This window comes from Arvicola amphibius, chromosome 12 (genome assembly GCF_903992535.2).
Source record: "Arvicola amphibius chromosome 12, mArvAmp1.2, whole genome shotgun sequence".
Lineage (NCBI taxonomy): Eukaryota > Metazoa > Chordata > Mammalia > Rodentia > Cricetidae > Arvicola > Arvicola amphibius.
In genome coordinates this window covers 5916835-5938822 of record NC_052058.2, presented here as the reverse complement: position 1 = coordinate 5938822, position 21988 = coordinate 5916835, and the positions used below count along the sequence as shown (strand labels likewise).

At 43.8% G+C, this 21988-nt stretch overlaps 1 protein-coding gene across 2 annotated transcripts in view; it reads right to left on the bottom strand.

Annotated features, from left to right (window-relative positions):
- Kcnk2 (potassium two pore domain channel subfamily K member 2) overlaps nt 1-21988 on the bottom strand; it is a 125907-nt gene that overhangs the window by 86134 nt on the left and 17785 nt on the right. Inside the window, exon 3 of one of the 2 annotated variants that reach the window (XM_038349637.1) lies at nt 290-407. The exons of the other annotated variant lie outside the window; for it this stretch is intronic. Coding sequence (XP_038205565.1) covers nt 290-407 — 118 coding nt within the window. The remainder of the gene's footprint in view (nt 1-289; nt 408-21988) is intronic. 2 annotated transcript variants of the gene reach the window in all.

The window sequence follows — 21988 nt, the reverse complement described above, 5'->3', positions numbered from 1 at the left end:
TCATCTCAGACGGATATGATATATTACAACATATTATCCCTTATCAAATGTCTCCATCATATTGCTCCTGAGTTTTACAGTATATATTTTAAACTTAATTCTATATTCTGAACTGATGGCTAGCTTGCTAACTCCCTCAATTCGAACTTTTAATTCAAAACTCTATGTCTTATACCCTCGTTTTCTATCTCAGATGACTTCGACCAACCATACACAGGAAATTTGAACACATGAATGTCAGGTCACAAACTGTACCAAACAAGAAAACAGAAAGCGAGGCATCTCCTACCTATGGTTGTGATAACTGTACCAGCAAAGAAGAAAGAGCTTCCGAGGTCCCAGTGACTAACTTGATTGGAGCTGTTTCCTAAGGGGATAATCCCTGCATTTATTGCTGCCACTATTTGCTGCAAGTTTAAAAAGAGACTTATCAGTACATGACAATCACACAGCGGCATCAAACATCTCAACTCCCGCCCCAAGAACAACAGATTACACACAAGGGATCAACTTTTGACCTTTCTATTTAAAAAATGTTAAGGGATTAAAATTTTATTCTGAGAAATGTAGTATCACTTCAAATCATGAAAATTTTAGATTTCACAGCGAGTGAGGGGATTGGTGTGGAGCTTCTAAAAGCGCGCATTTCCAGCGTCTCTGCCGGCATGCTCAGTGACATATTTGAACCAACACCTAAGCATATTAGTACTCTCTAGTAAGCAACATGGATTGATTATATATTTAAATATCAAATTGCAGACTACATTTAAATAATTCATAATCCTTCATTAACATGCTTATGATTTCAGATGTTAATAGTCATACCAAAGTCTGGGCTCTCTACAAGAGCTAAAAGCATATTTCAAAAGATCTGACTGGGGTGAGAAAAAAAGACCATGCGGCCTGTTAGTAACTTATGTCTATTCTGTTAGATCTACATGCCTGGGGTTTCCACAGATTCTAATACACTCTTCAAGAAAAATCAGCCAAGGTCTTCATGAGCAGTGCTTGTGGGGACCATAGAATCTATACACTCCTTGTGTATGCCCCGCAAGAGGCAGACTGGAAGACAGCAGGACGAGCCCTCTGGAAGTGTGAGTGATGTGGGTCACACCAGAAGACAACGTGTAGCCACAGAGAGGCACTGCGGCGGCAGATCCCGTGTTTCTGCTGTGCTCGGAGAAACAGGCTTTATTGTTTAGCTTTCAGATTTTAGAATCTGGAGGATTATTGTTTGATAGGTGAGGAAAGGTCAGGACAGCAGGCTTGTTTGCAGTGGCATCACAGTGGCAAGTCAAGGGGGAATAAAGTACACTCCCGAAATGTGAGCGCGCTCCACCGGCCGCTGGCCAATGGAGCGAGCAAGCACCCAAGAAAGACTGAGGTAGATTTCAAATCTCATTTCACGGCTGCTCACAACAGGCAGCCAATCTATACATGAAAACGACAATACTTGTGTGCAGAGGCAACCGATTCATATTGTTGTTATTTGACAGGCATGTTCATTGTAAAAATGAAATTAAGAAAACAAGGAAAGATGACAAAAAGATAAAAATATTGGCTATCTCATAAGACAGATACAATCACTGTTAATGTGAAAGCTGGGTACCCCTGAAAGGCTTTTTCGTATATTCTTTGAGAAAGGATCTTGCTATGGCGCCCAGGCTGGCCTTAAACTCTAATCTTTCTGCCTCAACCTCCCGACATGTTGTCACTGCAACCACATCTGGTTCAATATACTTTTTATATAGCTAGATTCAAAAACTATGCTAAATGCTGAATTATCCATCCTTACTTAATCATAATAACATTGTAATGAACAAGAAAGAACTGTGTAGTGATTAATGCTAAGCTATTAACAACTTAATAATGTCCTTACTAGTAATGTTATTCCCCTTGTTTCTATTACATAGTCTAGTACATAGGCAGGTGCTGTTATAAATACACTGTATTGTAAAATACTGTTTTGTAAATATACTTGGGTATAAATACTTCTCCGTTTCCTAACCTATCCCTGGGAGAGATTGCTAGAAATAAATTAGCCACATTAAATATTATTAATATTTTATAATGCTGAATGAAAAATAGCCACTATTTATCCAGAAGACTTTGTTTATGACTGTCCCCCAACAATAGACAAAGGCTTAGCAGTCATCCTAATGCTAATAACCCTTTATCTTCACTGCACTGATAACAGATGTTTAGATTATATATTCTTTATCATGAATAATACTGGATACTACTGTTCCACATTCCATTCCATGAATGAAAAAAGGATTCACATGCACACACATGCAAAGCATGCAATGAAGCTAGCTCCGATGAGGCTAATTCTGCTTGTCTGTCATGTTCTTAGTACCAGATACTGAAAGTCCCCCTTCACTGTCAGTCTCTGTAGCCTGATGGAGCAGACCTGCAATCCTGGCTTCTCCAAGGGCCAAACAAGAAGGGTTGTGGAATTCAAGGCTTGCCTGAGCTACAGAGTGAATTCAAAGCCATCCTGGGTAAAATAGAAAGACATTGTCTCAAAATTAAAAGAAAGAAGGCAGAGAGGGAGGGCAAGGAGGGAGGAAGACAGACTAGGGTTATAGCTTGGTACTTATGTGGCATACACTAGGCTGGGTTATATCCCCAGCAGCAAGCACAGACAAAATTAAAAATAAAAATCATGTTCATTGTAATTTTATGCAAATTTTGCTTCCACAGATCTAACATATTTTAAATGCTAGCCAGGCACAACATATACATCTATAACTCCAAGCAGAGGCAGGGGGATTGAGAGCTCAAGGCTCAAGGTTAGGCTATATAGAAAGACCTTGTATACCCCTCTCTCTCTTTCTCTCTCTCTCCCCTCCCTCCACTTCTCCCTCTCCATCCTCTCTTTTGCACAGACTCTCAGCACACACAAACCAAACATTCACGTATTTAAAATACATGAAATCTATAAAAAGGAAAACAAACAGCCCCATAGTGCTCTAAACTTCCTACATAGGCCACCACTTGGTTGAGTCTGAAGTTCAAATGGCCAAAAGACACATAAGGTCATGCTCAACCCCCTTAGCGATCAGGGAAATGCAAATCAAAACAACTTTGAGATACCATCTTATACCTGTCAGATTGGCTAAAATCAAAAACACCAATGATAGCCTTTGCTGGAGAGGTTGTGGGGTAAGGGGTACACTCATCCATTGCTGGTGGGAATGCACACTTGTGCAACCACTTTGGAATGCAGTGTGGCAGTTTCTCAGGAAATTCAGGATCAACCTACCCCAGGACCCAGCAATTCCACTCTTGGGAATTTACCGAAGAGATGCCTAATCATAATACAAAAGCATTTGTTCAACTATGTTCATAGCAGCATTATTTGTAATAGCCAGAACCTGGAAACAACCTAGATGCCCTTCAGTGGAAGAATGGATGAAGAAACTGTGGAATATATACATGCTAGAATACTACTCAGCGGTAAAAAACAATGACATCTTGAATTTTGCAGGCAAATGGATGGAAACAGAAAACACTATTCTAAGTGAGGTAACCCAGACCCAAAAAGATGAACATGGGATGTACTCACTTATAATCGGTTTCTAGCCATAACTAAAGGACATCGAGCCTATAATTCGTGATCCTTGAGAAGATAATAAGAAGATGAAACCAAAGAAAAACATACAGTTATCCTCCTGGATATTGGAAGTAGACAAGATTGTCGGGCAAAAATTGGGAACTTGGGGGTGGGGTGGGTCGGAGGCAAGGGGAGATGGGGAGAGAAAAGCGTGAAGGGGAGGATGGGGAGAGCTTGGGGGAATGGGATGCTTGAAATATAGGAAGGGTGGATATGGGAGCAGGGAAGCATATAGGCCGACTGAGAAGCCAAGGACAATGGCGATGGGCTCGGACTCTACAACAAGGACAGGCTCTGTGGGAGCCTTGTCTGTTTGGTTGCTCACCTTCCTGGACCTGGGGGGAGTTGGGAGGACCTTGGACTTAACACAGTGTAGGGAACCCTGATGGCTCTTTGGCCTGGAGAGGGAGGGAGTGGAGGTATGGGTGGAGGGGAGGGGAGGGAAGGGGGAGAAGGAGGGGAGGAGATGGAAATTTTTAATAATTTTTTTTTTAAAAAAGGCCACCACTTAAATCTTCACACCATCCCAGGTGACACAGTTGGGGTATGGTTCCATATTCCAAACAGACCTAGATGATTAGTTTTAAAGAATCTACTTTTTTCCATTTTAAGTTAAAATTTATTCACCAGCGCTGACTGCACCAATGTCTGTTTCTTATCTTTTTTTTTAACCAGGGCTTAAAAGATTTTAGTCTCAGAGCCATGTTACAGCCTCACCACTTACTGAAGAAATCAATAAGTTTTTATTTTGTATGTTTAAATTATAAACATTGATGTTTACTGCAACATGTAGTGAGAAGAGAGGCAGCTTTACGATTTTATAAATATTTTTAATACCTGGCTTAATACATGACAGATGTATCCTAATACACACTTCCATGGTCAATCTGTTGGGGCAGCCCATCACACAATCTCCAGGGAACTGTAGTGTACACAAATAAAACAGAACGCAAAAGACAAAAACACCTTCATGATACTAAAAATAATTGCTTTGGGGACTGGAGCAGTGGTTGAGAACATGTAAGGCTTTTGCAGAGGACCTAGACTTGGTTGTGCCACCTCAGGTGGCTCACTCACAACTTCCTGCAACTCCTGTCCAGGGGATCTGACGCCCTCTTCTGGCCCCCTCAGGCACCTACCCTCTCAAGCACATACCCACTTAAGACACATAATCAAATAAATCTTAAAAAAAATGAACAGCGATTGATTTGATATTGTCATAGGTCCAAGAAGTTCCTAGGGACTAAGTTGGAGAAGCATTGCTTGAACTCATTACTTCTGTTTCCTCAGATTTATTTTCTACCTGGGGGAAAAGCTTGCTTCTCTATTATGGCCTATTATCTTGTGTTTTTCAATAGCCACGCTCTATGGCTTTTCATCTTTTCATCAGAATTCCCACAACAAAATTGAATATGAACAAAGAAACCAGTGTCTTTCTCAAGACACTGGGCCAGTTCCTAGCACGCATGTCACAGTTCCGGGCCATCTGATGTCCTCTTCCGGACTTCACAGACACCTGCACTCACATCTGCATGCATCCAAAGTATAAAAATGAAATACATGTTTTGTAAACAAATCTTAATAAAAGGCATAAAGCTTCTGCTAAGAAGGTTCATTCAGGGACATAAATGTGCCTGTCCTAGACCAGTTCAGGCACCTCTCTTGGCTGCTACAGAAGCGCTGGGACACAGGTGGCCAGGCGTACCTCCACGGCTGGGAGCCGTTTTCAGAATCTAAAATCATGGTGGCAACTGGCACTTGTCACAGACCCTGCTCTGGGGATACCATTTCTTCCTCAAATGAGCTAAACAGGTCTTTGAACATATTTAAGATCGGAATAACAACAGAAATTGTATAGTAAGAGATGTGATTTTAATTAAACAGAAATCAAACCAAAAGTTATTGCTGCATATGCCCTTAATTCTGGTGAATCCATAGGTCGTATGGCTTAAAAATACCAGTACTCGGGAGGGTCTCTTTAAACTGCACTTGTTATGTAGCTGAGATTAGCCTTGAACCTTTGACTCTCCCACCTCCATGCCCCACCCACTTCCCTCAGATTCTGGGATTGTAGTGTAGCGGCATTTTAGGATCATGCAGCTGCTAGCAGGTTACTCTGGAGGGAAGAACCTCACTGTTATTAACCTTGGGGGCCACACTGGTCCCTGAGCTCACAGCACCACAGGCATAGGCACAAGAACTGTGTGCCCCACCCTACCCTCACTCCCAAAAACATTTCCAGTGAGAGATCAGGAAAGAAGTATAGCTCCAAGTTTAATTGTTTCTAATAATAAAAACCTGGAGTCAGATAGTAGGGGGTGAAAACCAAGAGATCAGAAAAGCAGATCAGTCAGCCGCTAGAGAGTTCTTACCTCTACCAATGCTCAGACTGAAGTGGTGATCCTGTCTCTATGAATCCTCAGACTGATGCTGTCTCTAGGAAACCTCAGACTGCATCTGAGCTCCTGTGTCCTCCCGCCTTATATTCCTTTCTCTGCCCAGCCATATCACTGTTTCCACCTCCCTAGTGTTGGGATTAAAGGCATGTGATCCCAAGTGCTGGCATTAAAAGTGTTAGCCACCACTGGGTGGTGGTGGTGCATTTCTTTAATCCCAGCACTCGGGAGGCAGAGGCAGGTGGATCTCTGTGAGTTCAAGGCCAGCATGGTCTACAAGAACTATTTCCAGGACAGGTACCAAAGCTACAGAGAAACCTTGTCTCAAAAACAAACAACAACAACAACAACAAAAAGTGTTAGCCACCACCACCTAACCCTGTTTCTCTTTGAGACTGTATCAATCTACATAGCCCAAGGTGTCCTTGAACTCGTAGAGATTGCTCTGCCTCCCTAGTGCTGGGATTAAAGGTATATGCCACCAAAGATTTAGAAAGAATACAGCCACAACCAAGTTATATTTTTTATATTTTGCAAATATTTCTTCAACATGTCCATTTATTCAGAGACAAGTGTCAGTTTGTCTTGCAAATCAACGAGGAAGCATCAGCCTTGTAGAAACACAGACAAGACAACAAAGCCGAGGAGACAAGGGCAAAAGACTTTCGACTTCACGGAGGGACCACGGCAAGCCAGTCCCTGAGGTGGTTGACTTAGCAGGGCTGGAGCCCACCCTGTCACTTCGTCTTGTTCTTTTCTGAGCCTGTGAAGAGGTGAGATGTCAGTCTGTCTCTTGGATAAAGTTCACAGATCATTTAAATACAAAGGGACAAAGGTAGAGCTACGGTCAGCAGCCATAGTGCCTGGCCATGTGGTGGGGGAGGGCACCACAGGGCTCTGATGTGAACTGAAGGAGTGAACTGAAGGCTCAGCAGGTGAGTTTGCCAGGAGGACTTCCCCACAGTTGCTGGAAACTTGCTCTACATGCGGGCAACAAGCCTCTTGGTCAAACGCCCCTGGAGACCGGGGCACCACAGGGCTCTGATGTGAAGTAGAGGCTCAGGAGTGAACTGAAGGCTCAGCAGGTGAGTTTGCCAGGAGGACTTCCCCACAGTTGCTGGAAACTTACTCTACATGCGGGCAACAAGGTTCTTGGTCAAACGTGCTTGGAGACCGGTGCCCTGTCCTAGGTACCAACACAGATCTCTGGGCTCGTGACTGCATTTGCAGTGTGGGGCATCAGGACACTTGGGACAACTCTTTCTAGTTGTGCATGCATGTAACCGACATGACAGGATTGCCTGATTGATGGTGACCAAAATCACTTTCCAGGTGCTGAAGTAATGGCTCAGGAGGAGCGTGAAGACTCAGGTATCAGGTACACCCGGTACCACAACACTCAGGAGGTGGAGGCAAGAGGACCAGAGGCTCAAGGCTAACCTCAAGTAGCCGGTATACATGAGAGTAACTCAACAAAACAAAGAAAAGGAAAAAGAAAAAAATAAGTGTGTTCTGTGAAAAAGGAGTAGAGCATGTGGCTTCGGTTCATTCCACACGGTTTAAGGGTCATAAAGGCATGGCAGAAAAATCTCGGTCTCCGACGATGTTGGCTTTAGAGTCAACGTGCCTGAGTGAGACTGTGAGATTCTTGTGCTGTGAGAATCAATGCAGCAATGCCTTCTGCCACACCAGAACTCTACCTGACTTTGGCATTAGACAATGGTGAGACACCCGTTTATTCCCTGGGCCTGCAGGTTGGCACATCCTTAGAATTTAGGGGAAGCTCATAGTCAGAAGTGTGCTTCCCATAGGGTAACATCTAGCAAAAACATCCATATCACACATTCCTAAAGTGGCTATTCTTGGAAAAGACATGAAGAGTGTACTGCCTTTAAATTGGTCTTACTATAAATTTCAAAATGAAAATGCTCCCCAAATCTGGTTATACTTCGCCTGTGTTGCAGGCATTCCTCTCTATGCCCACAAATGCCGAGGCCAGAGAAGGGCCTGGGCATCCTGCTCCATCGCTGCCCATCATTTCTCTCGAGACGGGGTCTCCCACTGAACCTGGAGCTCACACTTTTGCCCAGGCTAGACCCAGTGATCCTCCCACCTCTGTCCCCAAACAGCCTGAGGGTTCCAGGCTGCATAGCCATGCTCAGCTTTTACACGGGTACTGGGGATCTAAACTCATGCTTGCTCGACAATTGTCCTTACCCCCGAGCCATTTCCCAGGTCCCACTTTCACCTTCTCCCCACACTCAGACTCTCACGTCCCTCAGAACAAGACAGAAAGTCCTGAATGCCTTCTACGAATTCTTCCTGTAGTCATTATTAGTGCTTCATTTAAACAGAACAATAACTAAAACCCTGAAAGCCGGGCTGTATTAATATTTTAAACATTTAAGAAGACTTTTTAAAGTTTTATTTATGTGTATGTGTGCCTGGTGAGTTTATGTCTGGCCATCTGTGTGCTGGTGCCCAGAGGCAAGAGGAAGGTGCTGCCAGAAGAATCTCTTGTAACTGGAATCACAGGCAGTTGTGAGCCTCCTCATGTGGGTGCTGAGAAGCCAGGTCCTCTACACAAGCTGGAAGCACTCTCAAATACTGAGCCATCTCTCCAACCACAATTTGAGCATTTTCAATGAAAACATCTGTAGCCCAGTTGTTTGTTAGTAAGATGGTAATTGCCTCTTAGGGTGCAGCAATGATATACAAAAAAAAAAAAATAGTTCAACAGAAACTTCCCAACTGAGAATTCAGGAATGATCCATTTGTTCCTTTTTACAAAGGATATTATCTCTAAGAAATTGCTAACAATGGTAAAGCCATTTATACTGACAGGTGCGTGGTTAGACAGTTCCTTCAACATAAGCATTCTCCTGCCAGGTTTCTATAATGCATAATGATAGACTTTTATCTGCAGCCACTCACTCTTGGGGGAAATCATATCTACCTTAGAGATTCCTTGTATATATTTATTCCTTATATATTATATATAACATATATATTTTTTTAATATTCCTTATAAAAGAAATCAAGTTCCACACTTACAGTACCACATCTCATCTCTTCAGCCACACAAGCAAGGCTATTTTGAAAGCCTTGAAGGAAACCAAAATAATACATGGTACCTGCATCGTCCACGACTTAGTGAGAAGGTAACGGCGGCGCCACTGTGATTTTACTGTTGCAGCATGAGAATAATCACACCTCCTCGGCGACACACAGTCACATGGAGACACTACAGCCAGAAGCTGCAGGCCTAAGCACCTAGTCCTTCACCTCTGGTCACATGCCAGCACGGGGGTAGCCTGATTCTAGATGATCTTGAAGTTTGTCATTATTATTACTTCACCCGATATATTTCCACCATAAACTTTCCCCTCTTCCAACTTCCCGCGGGTCCTCTCCACCTCCCTACCCACCCAACTTCATGGGGGTTTTGTCTTCCTTAAAATAAGGAAAAAAGAAATCAAATAAATGAAAGAAGACAACAAAAACCCCAAATGAGACAAAAAATAACAAAACAAAACGAAACAAAACCCCACAAAAGCAACAGAATATGGAGTCCATTTGTGTGGGTCAGCTATTACTGGGCGCCTTGGAGAGTGATATGTATACTGAGTGACACTCCACTGAAGAAAAGTGGCTTTCCCTTTCCCAGAAGATATCAATTGCACATAATTTCTTGGGTAGGGCTGGGGCTTCATGTCTCCTTCCTCTTCTGCCTTCTCCATGCTGTGATTGGGTCTGCTCTGAACCTCTGCAGGCCTTGAACATGATGTCAACTCTGCTCTGAGTCCTGGTGTGACTGGAAGGTGCCATCGTCTCGAACTCGTCCACCTCCCCTGCCTCTTCCACTGTTTCTGCCACCTCTTCCGCAAAGCTCTCGGAGACTTGCGGGGAGGTTGGTAAAGACATCCTACTTAGAGAAGTGCTTCAAAGTCTCTACTCTCTGCACATTGTCCAGTTGGGGGGTCTCTGGGCTAATTACTGTCTTCTCAAAAAGGGAAACACTTTGAAAGGCCCTGCATTCCCCAGAGAGTATCTCAGGATGGACCTTGCTCTCTCAGGCGTGGACTCCCACACCACTGGGGGAGCCTGGGAAACCGTGAGTGGCATGTCGGAGCAATGAAGAAATGCTGCATTGGCTTCCCCACTTCTGAAATTTGCTAGACACACCTGCTTAGAATGCTATTTATAGATAGCCATGATGTGAGAAGGGCCTCCTTCAAGGCCAAGGGCAGTCTCCCTCGCAGAAGCTACTTCTCTGGCCACTATACACAGAGCAGAATGAGATCCCTCCAGTGGACAGCAGTACATGGCTTTACTTTAGAAAACTGAGACTGAACAGAAAGGTAGGGGAACTATGGATAAGGGGAATGGAAGGGAGCCCCTTCTCTCTAGTCTTGTTGATTGACAGATGAGCAGCAAGGACTCCAGAGCAGTCAACAAGGCCTTTCTCACTTCCCAGATTAAAACCCACAATTTCTAGGACTCTTACCAGAAGCCTCTGTGCATCCCTAGTGGGCACTGGCTTTACTCTGTCAGATGATAATCCCGCCCAAGGCATCTCAGAGGCATGCGATAATCTCAACTCATCAAAGGAAGAAATGTAGAGAAAGGATTCTTAGATGTAAGGACCTCTGAGATGTAAACATTAATACAGCTGATCTGCAGCTCTCCCTGAGGAGAGGCCACACACCTGCCTGACCATGCCCAGTCCCTTCCCTGAGTATCTCTTTCTGTTAACTATCATGCTTAAAATTTATATCAAATATCTTTTTAAGATATATTTTTATATGTATGAGTGCTTTTGCCTATTTATATTCAAGTGTACCGAGTGTGGTCCTGGTGCCCACAGAGACCAGAAGAGGATCCTGGACCTCCTGGAACTGGAATTAAGGAAGGTTGTTAGCCACCGTAGGTGGGTGCTGAAAACTAAACCTGAGTCCTCTGCAAGAGGAGCAAGTGCTCCTAACCACTGAGCCATCTGTCAGCCCCACATATCACAATATCTCTAATATCCCCCATTCATCTCTTCTTCACACTGGCTCTTCCTGTACGCTACGACCAACAATCTGGTTTTACTTGCATTGCGGTCCCTAAAATGGTAGGGGAATCTTTCAAGCCGCTGCAGGCAACCAGGCAGAGATACGGCTCCATCCCACTGCTGCTGGCAAAGCCTCTCCCAAGCCGCATCCGTCACACCATGGAGAATAAGCCTAGGAGCCAGATCTATATTCCCCCTTTGCCCCTTCATGATATTCTGGCATTTGATGTGAAGCATGGCTTTCCTGAGTGGGGTGATCTGGACAGCGCCAAAGTCCTGAACACCCTGAAGATCCACCAGGGGAGCAGACAGCATCTTGACACCACATGGCACCAGCAATACACTTTTTAAAAATATTCTAGCTGTGAACTGAAGGTCCCAGAAATAAAACTACATCTGTGCAAAAGACTCTACAAACCCGACCAGTTGATTAGAGCTCTTGACCGTGCACAGTTAGGATGCTGCGGGTCCACAGTCACATTACCTTGGGCCGTCTTTGGTCTTTTCTTCAGCCATTTATTGCCAACCCCTGTGTCTTATCCCACAACATGTCAAGTGCTGATCCAGAGCCTTTGGATGTGCTCATTTATCAGACCTCTAGCTCCCACCAACCCCGAAACTAAAAAACCCTCAGACTGCACTGAAACCTAGTATGCTAGGTTCCCTGCTTTGTTTTGAACTGCCTGCCTGATGTTCCCATGATTTCCTTTGTTCGACAACGATTTTAAAAACCATGAAATGACTTCCGCCTTAGCATATGTTCTCTGAGGGAACTGAAACTGTGTTCCTGCCAGTGATCACTCACACAGTTCTAGAATAAGCTCTCTCCCTTATTTGAGGTGCGAGCTGAGCTTTGCACTGATAAGAGTATCAAGAACTGGGTTAAAAGATGTAAAATCACTAATACTGGACATTTTGTGACATGCAAGATGGCAACTTAAACCTGGCGTCCACAAGGGTTGGGTGGCATGTCAATGAGCGGAGTATAGTGACATCATGCTTTTCCCTGCTGTGTGATTGATGCCAGCTCCTGCAGAATTGGCACTAATTCAGGAAAGTTATCTTCGGAAAATTCTCGCTGGCTACTGAATTCTGATGGAAAAGTCAAATTGCATCCAATTTCCGCTCATATCTGATAAATCTTGATAATTGGGCATTGCATGTTTATGACTTGACATCAAACATTACATTCTAATTTGCATATATCCCACCCTCTAATGGTGAAAGTGAGTTTGTCGCTCATCACATGAAACTTTGTTTTTCAGAAGTTGTGTAGCCTTGTGGGGCAGGCACTTATCTGGCTACCCTACCTCAAGTCCCAGGGATGTTCATAATTTTAAAAAAGAAATAGAAATGCCACTGTTGTGTCCCATGTTCCAGAGTATATTTTGTAAGGAGGGTAATGTAAATAATCTTTCAGTTTACTGATCAATATTAGAAACAATTTGAATTAAAATGCATTTCATATTTTGTTTTAAAAATGGGCTTTGGGGGACAAGATGGCCCAAACTTAACCCTTTTACGTAAAATGAAGCCTAGCTCTTCTGACTTGAGAAGGGCAGCCTTCGCTCTTCTCAGGAGGAGGATTCTGAGCCGCAGACTCCGAAGCCTCACTCAGGCTACCTTCTCACGACTTCCCCTCTATTTCAGGACTGTGCATTTGCAGGTCACAACTATTTTTATTTGGGCTAGTGAGGCAGGCAGCTTATGTATTGCTCTCTTTGAAGTGAGAGCTGAGTTGCTATTAGTAGAAACAGAACTTTAAAATCCAAGACAGAGACAACGGGGCTGGAGGTGGGTGTCATCAAAGGGCCAGAAAGGAACAGGGACACGGCTGGGGATCCCAGCTGCTTTCTCTGGGCATGTAATGGTGGAAATAGTGTTGAGTTGACTGGAGGTTCAGAAAACGGAGCACTGAAACGAGAACTAACGCCCAGCCCCTAAACCAGAGCGGGTTTTGACACATACACACATTTATTTTTTTAGTGTCCGTAGCTCTTACCTCTTTCTTCGCCCATTGTCACACAGCATGAGCATGTTCTCAAGCATTTTAACATATGCACAGCTACTCCCTTTTTAGAAGTGATTTGCCTGCATGCATGAGGCCACAGCAGGGCATTGCATCCCCTAGAACGGGAGTTACAGACAGTTCTGCGTCACCATACAGGGCTAGGAATTGAACCCAGATCTGGAAGAGCAGCTGGTGGTCTTAACCTCTGAGTCATCTCGGAAGCCCCTAGCCCTGCTGTTGAGACCAGATCTCACTGTGTAGCTCTGGCTGCCCTAGAACTCAATATATAGACCAGGGTGGCCTCTGTGTCGCAGAGTTCTACCTGACTCTGCTCTGGAGAGCTGGGATTCTAGGGGGTATGTCACCCCTTTTAATAATGTTGGCATCTCCCCATTAACTGCAGGTAATCTATTTACACTGGATATATTCGGATACATTAATGCAATTAGGATCTGAGTGCCAGGGGTTGATGGAAAAGACGGTGTATATATAAATCAAGGGCTGAACTCCAGCCACTCAACGAAATGAACACGGTGTAGCCAGAGAAGATAAAGCAAGAAGGAGATAAAGACCCTTGAGTCTTTGCAAAGCTGAAGGAGCCCGGAGAGCACAGATGAAGCACACATGGGGGCAGAGGTGCCCTGATGTGCACTCTCCCACTCTGCCCAGATGCCAGCGTGCTGCGTGGATTGATAATACTTATGGAATATTAAACATTATCTTCTTGGCCATTTTCCAACCCTACCTGTGTGTGGTGGTGGGGTTAACCAAAGAAAAGGAAAAGATAGAGCAAGGAGGAAGTGGAGAAAGAGAATGGAAAGCTGAAGAATACATAGAAGAAAAGCAGCCAGGCGCCATTCAAGCAGCAAGGGAGAAAAGGCTCTAGAAGAGGGAAGAGGGCACGTGCTGTCCTAGGCGCTCCCCTTAAAGACAGTCTTCAAAACAGGTGTGGGCAGCAGGAGAATGAAGCTGGGTGTCAGCAGCTAAGAACATATTTTTACAATGTTTTGGTATAGGGGGCTGCAACAAACAACATATATGTACATGTCACAGCTCCAAAGTCTAGGTTTCTAAACTGATGAGAAGAAACAAGCTAAGCCAGGTGTGGCGCCATGGGCCTGCAATCCCAGTGCTTAGCAGGTGGAGACAGGAGGCGTCTCAGCCAAAGGCCAACATCGGCCACATAGTAAATACCAGACTTGCTGGGCTACACGAGACCCTGTCTCAAAAGAAAATAAAGAGGAAGATTAATTATTAATCTAAAATGTGACAAAGGAATCTTTACATGGCCGGTTAATGGCATGCACAGCCCTTCTCAAATTAAGAAAATTATATTTGCTTTGTCACTGATCTCTACCTAACCCGCCTGATTTTCCAATACATTTTAGCCTGTATAAGTGTATAAGTGTATCTATACACTTATACAAAAGTGTATATGCTTTTTATACTTTTATATAAAAGTGTTTATACTTGTACACTTATACAAAAGCGGTATCCTCTGGCTGTATAGAGGTCATCATGGGAAAATAAGTAAAGAATATATTCATGTTTCTGCAAAACAGTGATCTTTTTCTAATTTATAAGCAAATGGCATTTCCCCTCTCCTTCTTGAACACATAACAAAAAAATCACGGCTGTGCGTATGCTGGCAAGTTACCAATAACAAGGAGACCTGTTAGCAAGACCTATATGTGAATCAGCAAATCCCTACAAGCCAAACCAGTCAGCAAAAGAAGCAAAAAGGCTCTCCAGTACGATTGGCAGATCCTGTTTCAGGGCAGGGAGAATGTCTGTGTGTCTTCCACACACCCCCACCCCGACCGGAATGACTCACTTCTGTCACCCAGCCTCTGTGCTTCAGACCCCAGGCACAGCGTCTTAGCACACTGCAGAGGACTTTCCCAGCAACGCGCTAACACCGCAGAGAACAAGCAGCCTTCAAAACTCTTTCAGAAGCTTACTTTTCCTTGCGCGGAGTTGCAAAATCGAGACAGCAATAATAATACCCAAGGAACAGCCCCTGCCATTGTCCTTCATACTCGTCTTGGCTTCTTGGCTTCTCTCCAGACACCCCAGCCACGCTCCAATCATGGGAAATACTGAACTGGCTGAAGCAACCCCAGTGAACTCATACACACACACATATACACATACATCAGCCCCAGTGAAACTCATGGGTATGTCATACATACACACACATACACAATACACACATGTGTATATATACACACACCAACCCCAGTACTCATAGGTGTGTCATACACACATACACACACATATACACATATGTATATTTGCACACACATATACACACACACATCAACCCAAATGAAACTCATAGATGTGTCATACATATACACCACACACACCGGCCCCAGTGAAACTCATCTCTCTCTCTCTCTCTCTCTCTCTCTCTCTTTCTCTCTCTCTCTCTCTCTCTCTCTCTCACACACACACACACACACTCACACACATACACACATGCACGCACACACACATATAATATATAAAAGTAGTGGGAGTCTCGTTGAGAATCAGCAGAAGGAAGGGAAGAAAAGAAGGCACGGTAGGGGATGTGAACATGACCAGCACACACTAAGTACATACATGAAATGATTACAAAGGCTCGCTGTTATGCATAAATCACATATGCTAAAATAAGAACTCTATCTTGTGGACTGAACAGAACTCCTCCTACTGGAAAGAGCTCCCCATGTCACCTGTCCGGGAATTGTCATATAAACGTGCAATTAAACTCTTCCCTCAGGCAGCACTCAGGCTGACAGGAGAGCGTCACCAGACAGCCACCAGTGCAGTAAACACGTCTGACACCTCTTCTCACACAGGGCATTTGGGTCACTCCCATTTGCCTAACTGTCCATCCTCATTCACGCAAGGATGCCAAGTTCAAGAGGATTTCAGCAGGAGGATGAACAGTCCCCACTATGGCAGGGGTAGAATTGTGGAAATCCCCTTGCTAAAACCACTGATGGAGCCATGGGATATGCCAGACTGCCTGGGCATCTCAGCAGCCTTCGCTTTCCTGCCCCTCACCCCACAGCCAAGTCGTCTGTTCCTGCTGGAGAGACAGGAGACAAGTAGGGGGCCTTAAACTGCATGGGAGAACCATGGAGGCCCAAATTGTCTCGGCTTTGGCATGGTTCTCAGCAGTTATCTACCCCGGTCCTATTCATTCTCGAGGCTGCGGCCCCTAACACATTCCTTAGCACGCCATTTCCCCAGGGCTCCACCATTTCCCCAGGGCTCCACCATTTCCCCAGGGCTCTACGTTATAAATGCAAACTCCACCTAAACGGGTAAGGTGCTAACAACTATCTTTTTCTCTTCTTTCAATTTCTAGAATCTGGAATGTTGGTGACCTTTAACCCTGTTTGGTCTTTAGTTCTCTGTACTCGGAAACCCAAAGTCTGTCAGCCTCAAGAGTGGACCACAGAAGCTGCTCGTTTTAATTACCACAGACAGTGACTATCGCAGATTTATTTTTCTAAGACACCTAAAATAATTTGAAATTGGCTTATGTATATCTACTCACAAACATACTTATTTATTGTTTCTATAGTAATAACAATTGTCCCCTGAGTTGCTCAAGCCATTATAACCCTAAACTTCAAGGAAGATGATGCCAGCAAGACTGTGGGACAGGGGAGCACTCCCCTCTTCAGCCTCTCACTGATGCTGGATTCAGTAACATATCCACTCCCATTATAGGGAAGAAGGAGCCATGTAAGAGTCTCCTGCACCCTGGGAAACCATGAAATCTGAGGAACCAAAGAAAAATTCACAGTGCTTGCTTGGCATGGCCCACCAAACACAACCCCTAGTTCAGTTCTGGCCTATGAGAAAAACTTCCATTTCCCTTCTACTCCATGAGGAGAGAGAGGGGAACTCGTGCATATGTCAAATTGGGGGCTAACCAAAGAGCTGGCTTCTGTCACAGTTAACACTGAGCAATGAGTCCAAAGGCCTGGAAAAGGCTGGTAATTGCTGGCCCACAAGCCTCCTGTAATCCTACAGAGAGACACTAGAGGGAGGAAGAGACATGACGCTTGAGTTGAGGGGAAATGGGTCCATTTCTAGCTAATAATTTACAGACATCCAGTAAAGAGCATCCACTATGGTCTCGGGAGCTTTGGCTGGGTAGAGGAAGCCTTCCTGCTTAAGAACTGAGCTCAAACTCCTCCGAGGGGTGGGGCCATGGACTATGTTGTTCAGGTGTGTAGGAGCCGTCATGAAAGTTACAAATACATAAAGAAAGAGGGAAACATGACCCGATCAAAATTGATGGGTGTTTTTAAATAACCAGACATGAATACTCAAGAAACAGATGGGTATCAACCACCTGATAAAGATACAAAACCATAGACAGGAAGCTGTTTAATGAGATTAGGAAAACAGGAATTAAATAAAGACATTGACAAAAAGATTTAAAACTATTTAAACAAGAAGGGACAATGATTGAGTCAGAAAGTTCACGACAGATGTGTTCACGGCAGACCACGTCAGGGTTGGGCAAGGGTGAGCTCAAAACAGTGTGTGTGCAATTATGCAGCCAGAGAAGGAAGAGAGAAAGAAAGAAAAGCATCAATCCCAGAGCTCTGTGAGACACCATCAGCTGAATGAGTCAATGCCAAATACAAAGGCTTTTGATAAAATCTGACAATATATTCAAGGGTAAAGAAAAGTAAAGCTTGCCTGCTACAATAAGGAACAGGGCAAGAAGACCTATGTTCACCAATTGTGTTCAGATAGTACTAGATATCCTAGCTACAGAAATTGGGGAGAAAAAGAAATAAAATATCCAACTCAGAAAGGAAGTGATGAAGTTATCTCCATGAATATTAATGAAGAATATTAAAGCTGGGAAGATGGTTCCATGGGCAACATGCCTACCATGAAAGTATGGGACCTGAGTTCAGATCCCAGGCACCCTCAGAGAAGCCAGAGCAGGCAGAGACAGCCTCATCACAGGACCTTGTCTGTCAGCAGGTCTAGCAAAGTGGTGAGTTTCAGTCAGGGACCTTTATCAACAATAAGGGGACAATCCTAGGGAAGAATACACATGTTAACTTCTGACCACCACCTCCCAGCACACATACACATGAACACACACACACAACAACAACAAAGCAGACCACAAAACCGCAGTGGTTTCCAGAGATTCTGGGTCACAAAGAGGTGAGGATCCTACAGAACACGGAGGGCTAATGGGTAGGATAGCGGCCCTACTCTGCCTAACATTACCATGGTGCCCAATGGTGCCACACATGTATCCGGATCACAGCGCATGCACCAGAGTCAGCCCTGAGATAAACAATGAGCCTTTTTGATGACAATGTATAATGTAGGTCAGCAGCAGTTAACAGACATATCCCATAAGTAGAAGTCAGTGGCGGTGAAGAGAGCCACACACAGGGTACCTGGCATGTCAAGGAAACACCTGGCCTCCTCTCCTGTTTTGCTGCAAACCTAAAGTGCTCTATGACCCAGGCCTATTATACAGTTAAGTAAGGAAAGTATTTGGGGATGGGAAAGCAGAAAAGACATTTCCTAAATAAAACAGACAGACATAAGGACAAATGAAACAGGACCCAGAGGTCCATAGTCCCAAATTTATGTAGTTAAATGATCTTTGACAAGGATGTCAAAGGAGAAGGCAGTCTCTTTGACAAATAATGTTTGTAAAAACAGATGTCTACATGCTAAGAATGACACTAGACTCATGTTTTACACTCTGCCCAAACAGCAACTCTGGTCAAGAGAGTTAAGCCAGAAACTAAAATATACCTAGAAGGAAATGTAGTCTCGACAAGATATATATATATTCCAAACAAAAAACAATCAAAATTGGGCAAGTTGATTGGACAATATCAAATTAGTTATTTCTAGAAGCTGGAGAGGTGGTTCAGTGCATAGAATGTTTGCTGCCCAAGTGTGAAGACTTGAGTTCAGAACCAAGTACCTAGGTAAAAAGCTGGGCCTGACCGAGTCAGTTACTCCAGGGCAGAGTGAGATGAAAACAGGAGACTTCTGGGGCTTGCTGGTGCCAGCCTAGAGCCAGGTACACACAAAGACCCTGTCTCAAGGGAGTGAGGCAGAGAACACTTGAAATTTTCCTCTGGCCGCTACTCATGTGCCCAGGTACTACATGTACCCACACATACACATCACACACACACCACACACACACACACACACACACACACTAGCAGCAGCAGCAGGAGGGAACTCTCTACATGAAAGAAACAGTCAACAGAATGAAAAGCAATTTACAACAGGAAAGAAAATACTCTCAAATTGTATGCTTGATAAACAATTGATATCCAATCTAGATAAGAAACTCGTGCTACTCAATAGCAAAAGATTTTAATGGGCAAAGGGTTCTGCAGAGCAGGCATGCAAGTGAACGAGATGTTTTGCTTTGTTTTATTTTAAGACTGACTCTTAAATGTAGACCAGGTTAGCCTCTTTATACGGCGCTGGGGCTCAAACCTAGGGCTTTGCCACGCTACACAAACACTCCACCTACTGGGCTCTAACCCAGCTGAAATGGAACTGTTCACCATCACCATCGGAAAACCACAAATCTGAATCACAATAAGACTGTTCCACATACCCCCTTCTTGGGAATAGCGGAAAGTAAGTGTTGATGAGGATAAGGGATGTCCAAGCCTGCGCAGGAGCATAAATGGCACAGCTTCTATGGACAAGAGAATGGCATGAACAATCAACCTCACTTTTGTCTATTGATTCAGAAAACTTAGAATCTCAGAGAAGTACGTACTGTCATGGCCATGGCAGCATTACTCATGACTGTCCAACTAGGTGAAAAGAAACATAAATGTCTACTCATAAACAGATTGAGGAAATGGGGCAAATACATGAAACAGTATTTACCGAGCTTTACATCAGAAAAGCCTGTCACACACTACCATGTGTATGACCTTTGAGGATGTCACATAGGATAAGTGTGTTTCCATATACAAGAGACAGCTAATGTGGTCAAATGCATACAAGCAGAAAGCTGAGTGGTTATACCCAGGATCTGTCATGGAGAAAGAGGGGAACAGGCTGATTGGTAGGTACAGAGTTCCAGCCTTGTGAGAAATTTCTAGAGATCCACCATGAAACAATGCCCATATAACAATGCCCATGCAATCCACAATGTGAACTATACACTCAACAATTAACAGGTTAGATTTCATATTATGTTTTTGTACCATCAGTTAAAAAATACATTAAATGTCTGAGCCTTTAAAAGAACTATGGTACCTCTATTAAATGATATACAGCAAAGTCATCTAGAAACACTTCTATAATCTATGGTAAAGACTAGGGTGTACGTTCATGATACAATGCAAGCTGAGCCAATCATGTTATGAAATAATATGTGTATTAAAAATAATTTATAAGAGGGAGTATTTTATTGTCCTATACAAGGCAGAGCTAATAACATAGTAACCCTTCAATAAATACGTACAAATTTCCCTTCTAGTGCTGGGAATCGATTGAAACCAAGATTCTGAGCACACTACACAAATGCTGTAGTTCTTTTTAATATGTATAAAAAGCTTGTACATTTTTGTGCATGGGCTCAGCATGTATCTCAGGTTGCCCTGACCTCACTATGAAGCTCGGACTGTCCTCCTGCCTCAGCCTCCTGCTAGCAATATTTTTAACTTCTTAGGAGATTCATTCATATTCAGGGAAAAAAAGTAAATTTTCTCACTACTCTACTGATGTGTGTTGGGTTTACCATGCTTAATTTATTAAATCTTTGTGACTAAAATTCTATTTATAGCTTCATCTGGTGATGGGGGGAGGGAGCCTTTACAAAGACATGCCCTCACATGCTTCCCTCCGGTTCGAGCTCTTCCAGCCTCGCTCAGCAATAGCTAGAGGACAGCAAGCAACTCTGATGCGGTGACTAATTCAAGACAAAGAATGACAGCGGGAGGTCAGGGCAGACTGCCTCTCAGGATGGAGAACACAATATATGGATCACTTTCTTCAGAGAAATGTGTGTGTCAGGATGGTGACCTCCGGTCCCAGATAGCCAGTGTTATTTATAGAAGAGCGACGAAGACAGGGGCAGAGCTGGGGTTGGAGAAGCCCAAAGTCACAGATGATGTGTCTCTTCTGTCACCAGTAGTGCGTTCCTAGGAAAATGCAAAGCACTCCTTTTCTGAAAGGACGGAGTTGATAAGACAACCACAACTTTAGATCCCAAATCTAAAAACTACTCCTTAATGCCATATCCAACTAATCTAAAAGGTACTCTAAAAAATTTGCTGACAGACTTTATGTTTTCCTTAGATTCTCCACCTATCAAATTTTGTTGCTATTTTTGCTTGTATTCTGCATTTCCTTTTGAATTCAATGGTACACGTCTCGGTTTGGCTCCTTTGTAAGATCAGCTCTTGTTACCTTCCTGATGTAAAGCTTGCCTGAGGTGTTTAATGTTATACCAGGGAAGGACCACAACACCTAAGAGACACACATGCCTACAGGAACGCACGCAGCAGCTGCCTGTGACTCAGGCATCCTGAGTAATGCAGCCAGCACAGCTGAGTTCCTGTCCTGTCAAAAAATACTGATTAGCATAATAGCACTCAACAGCTGCCCCAGAAAAACGGGCCTCGGGAATGACAGCATTATTACAAAATAACATCCTTTACAACATTAATTAAACAAAATTATTTAAAATTACCCTCATGAAATGGATTTTCTGGCCTGCTCAAATCAAGAGCCAAATGTCACTGTCTGATACCACACCTTCCAGAAGTGAACACCAAGGTGAGACCTTGGAACGTGCTCAACAGAAAAAAAAGACATCCACATCTATTAAAGATAATCTTTTGGTGGCATGACAACAGTAACAAGCCCAT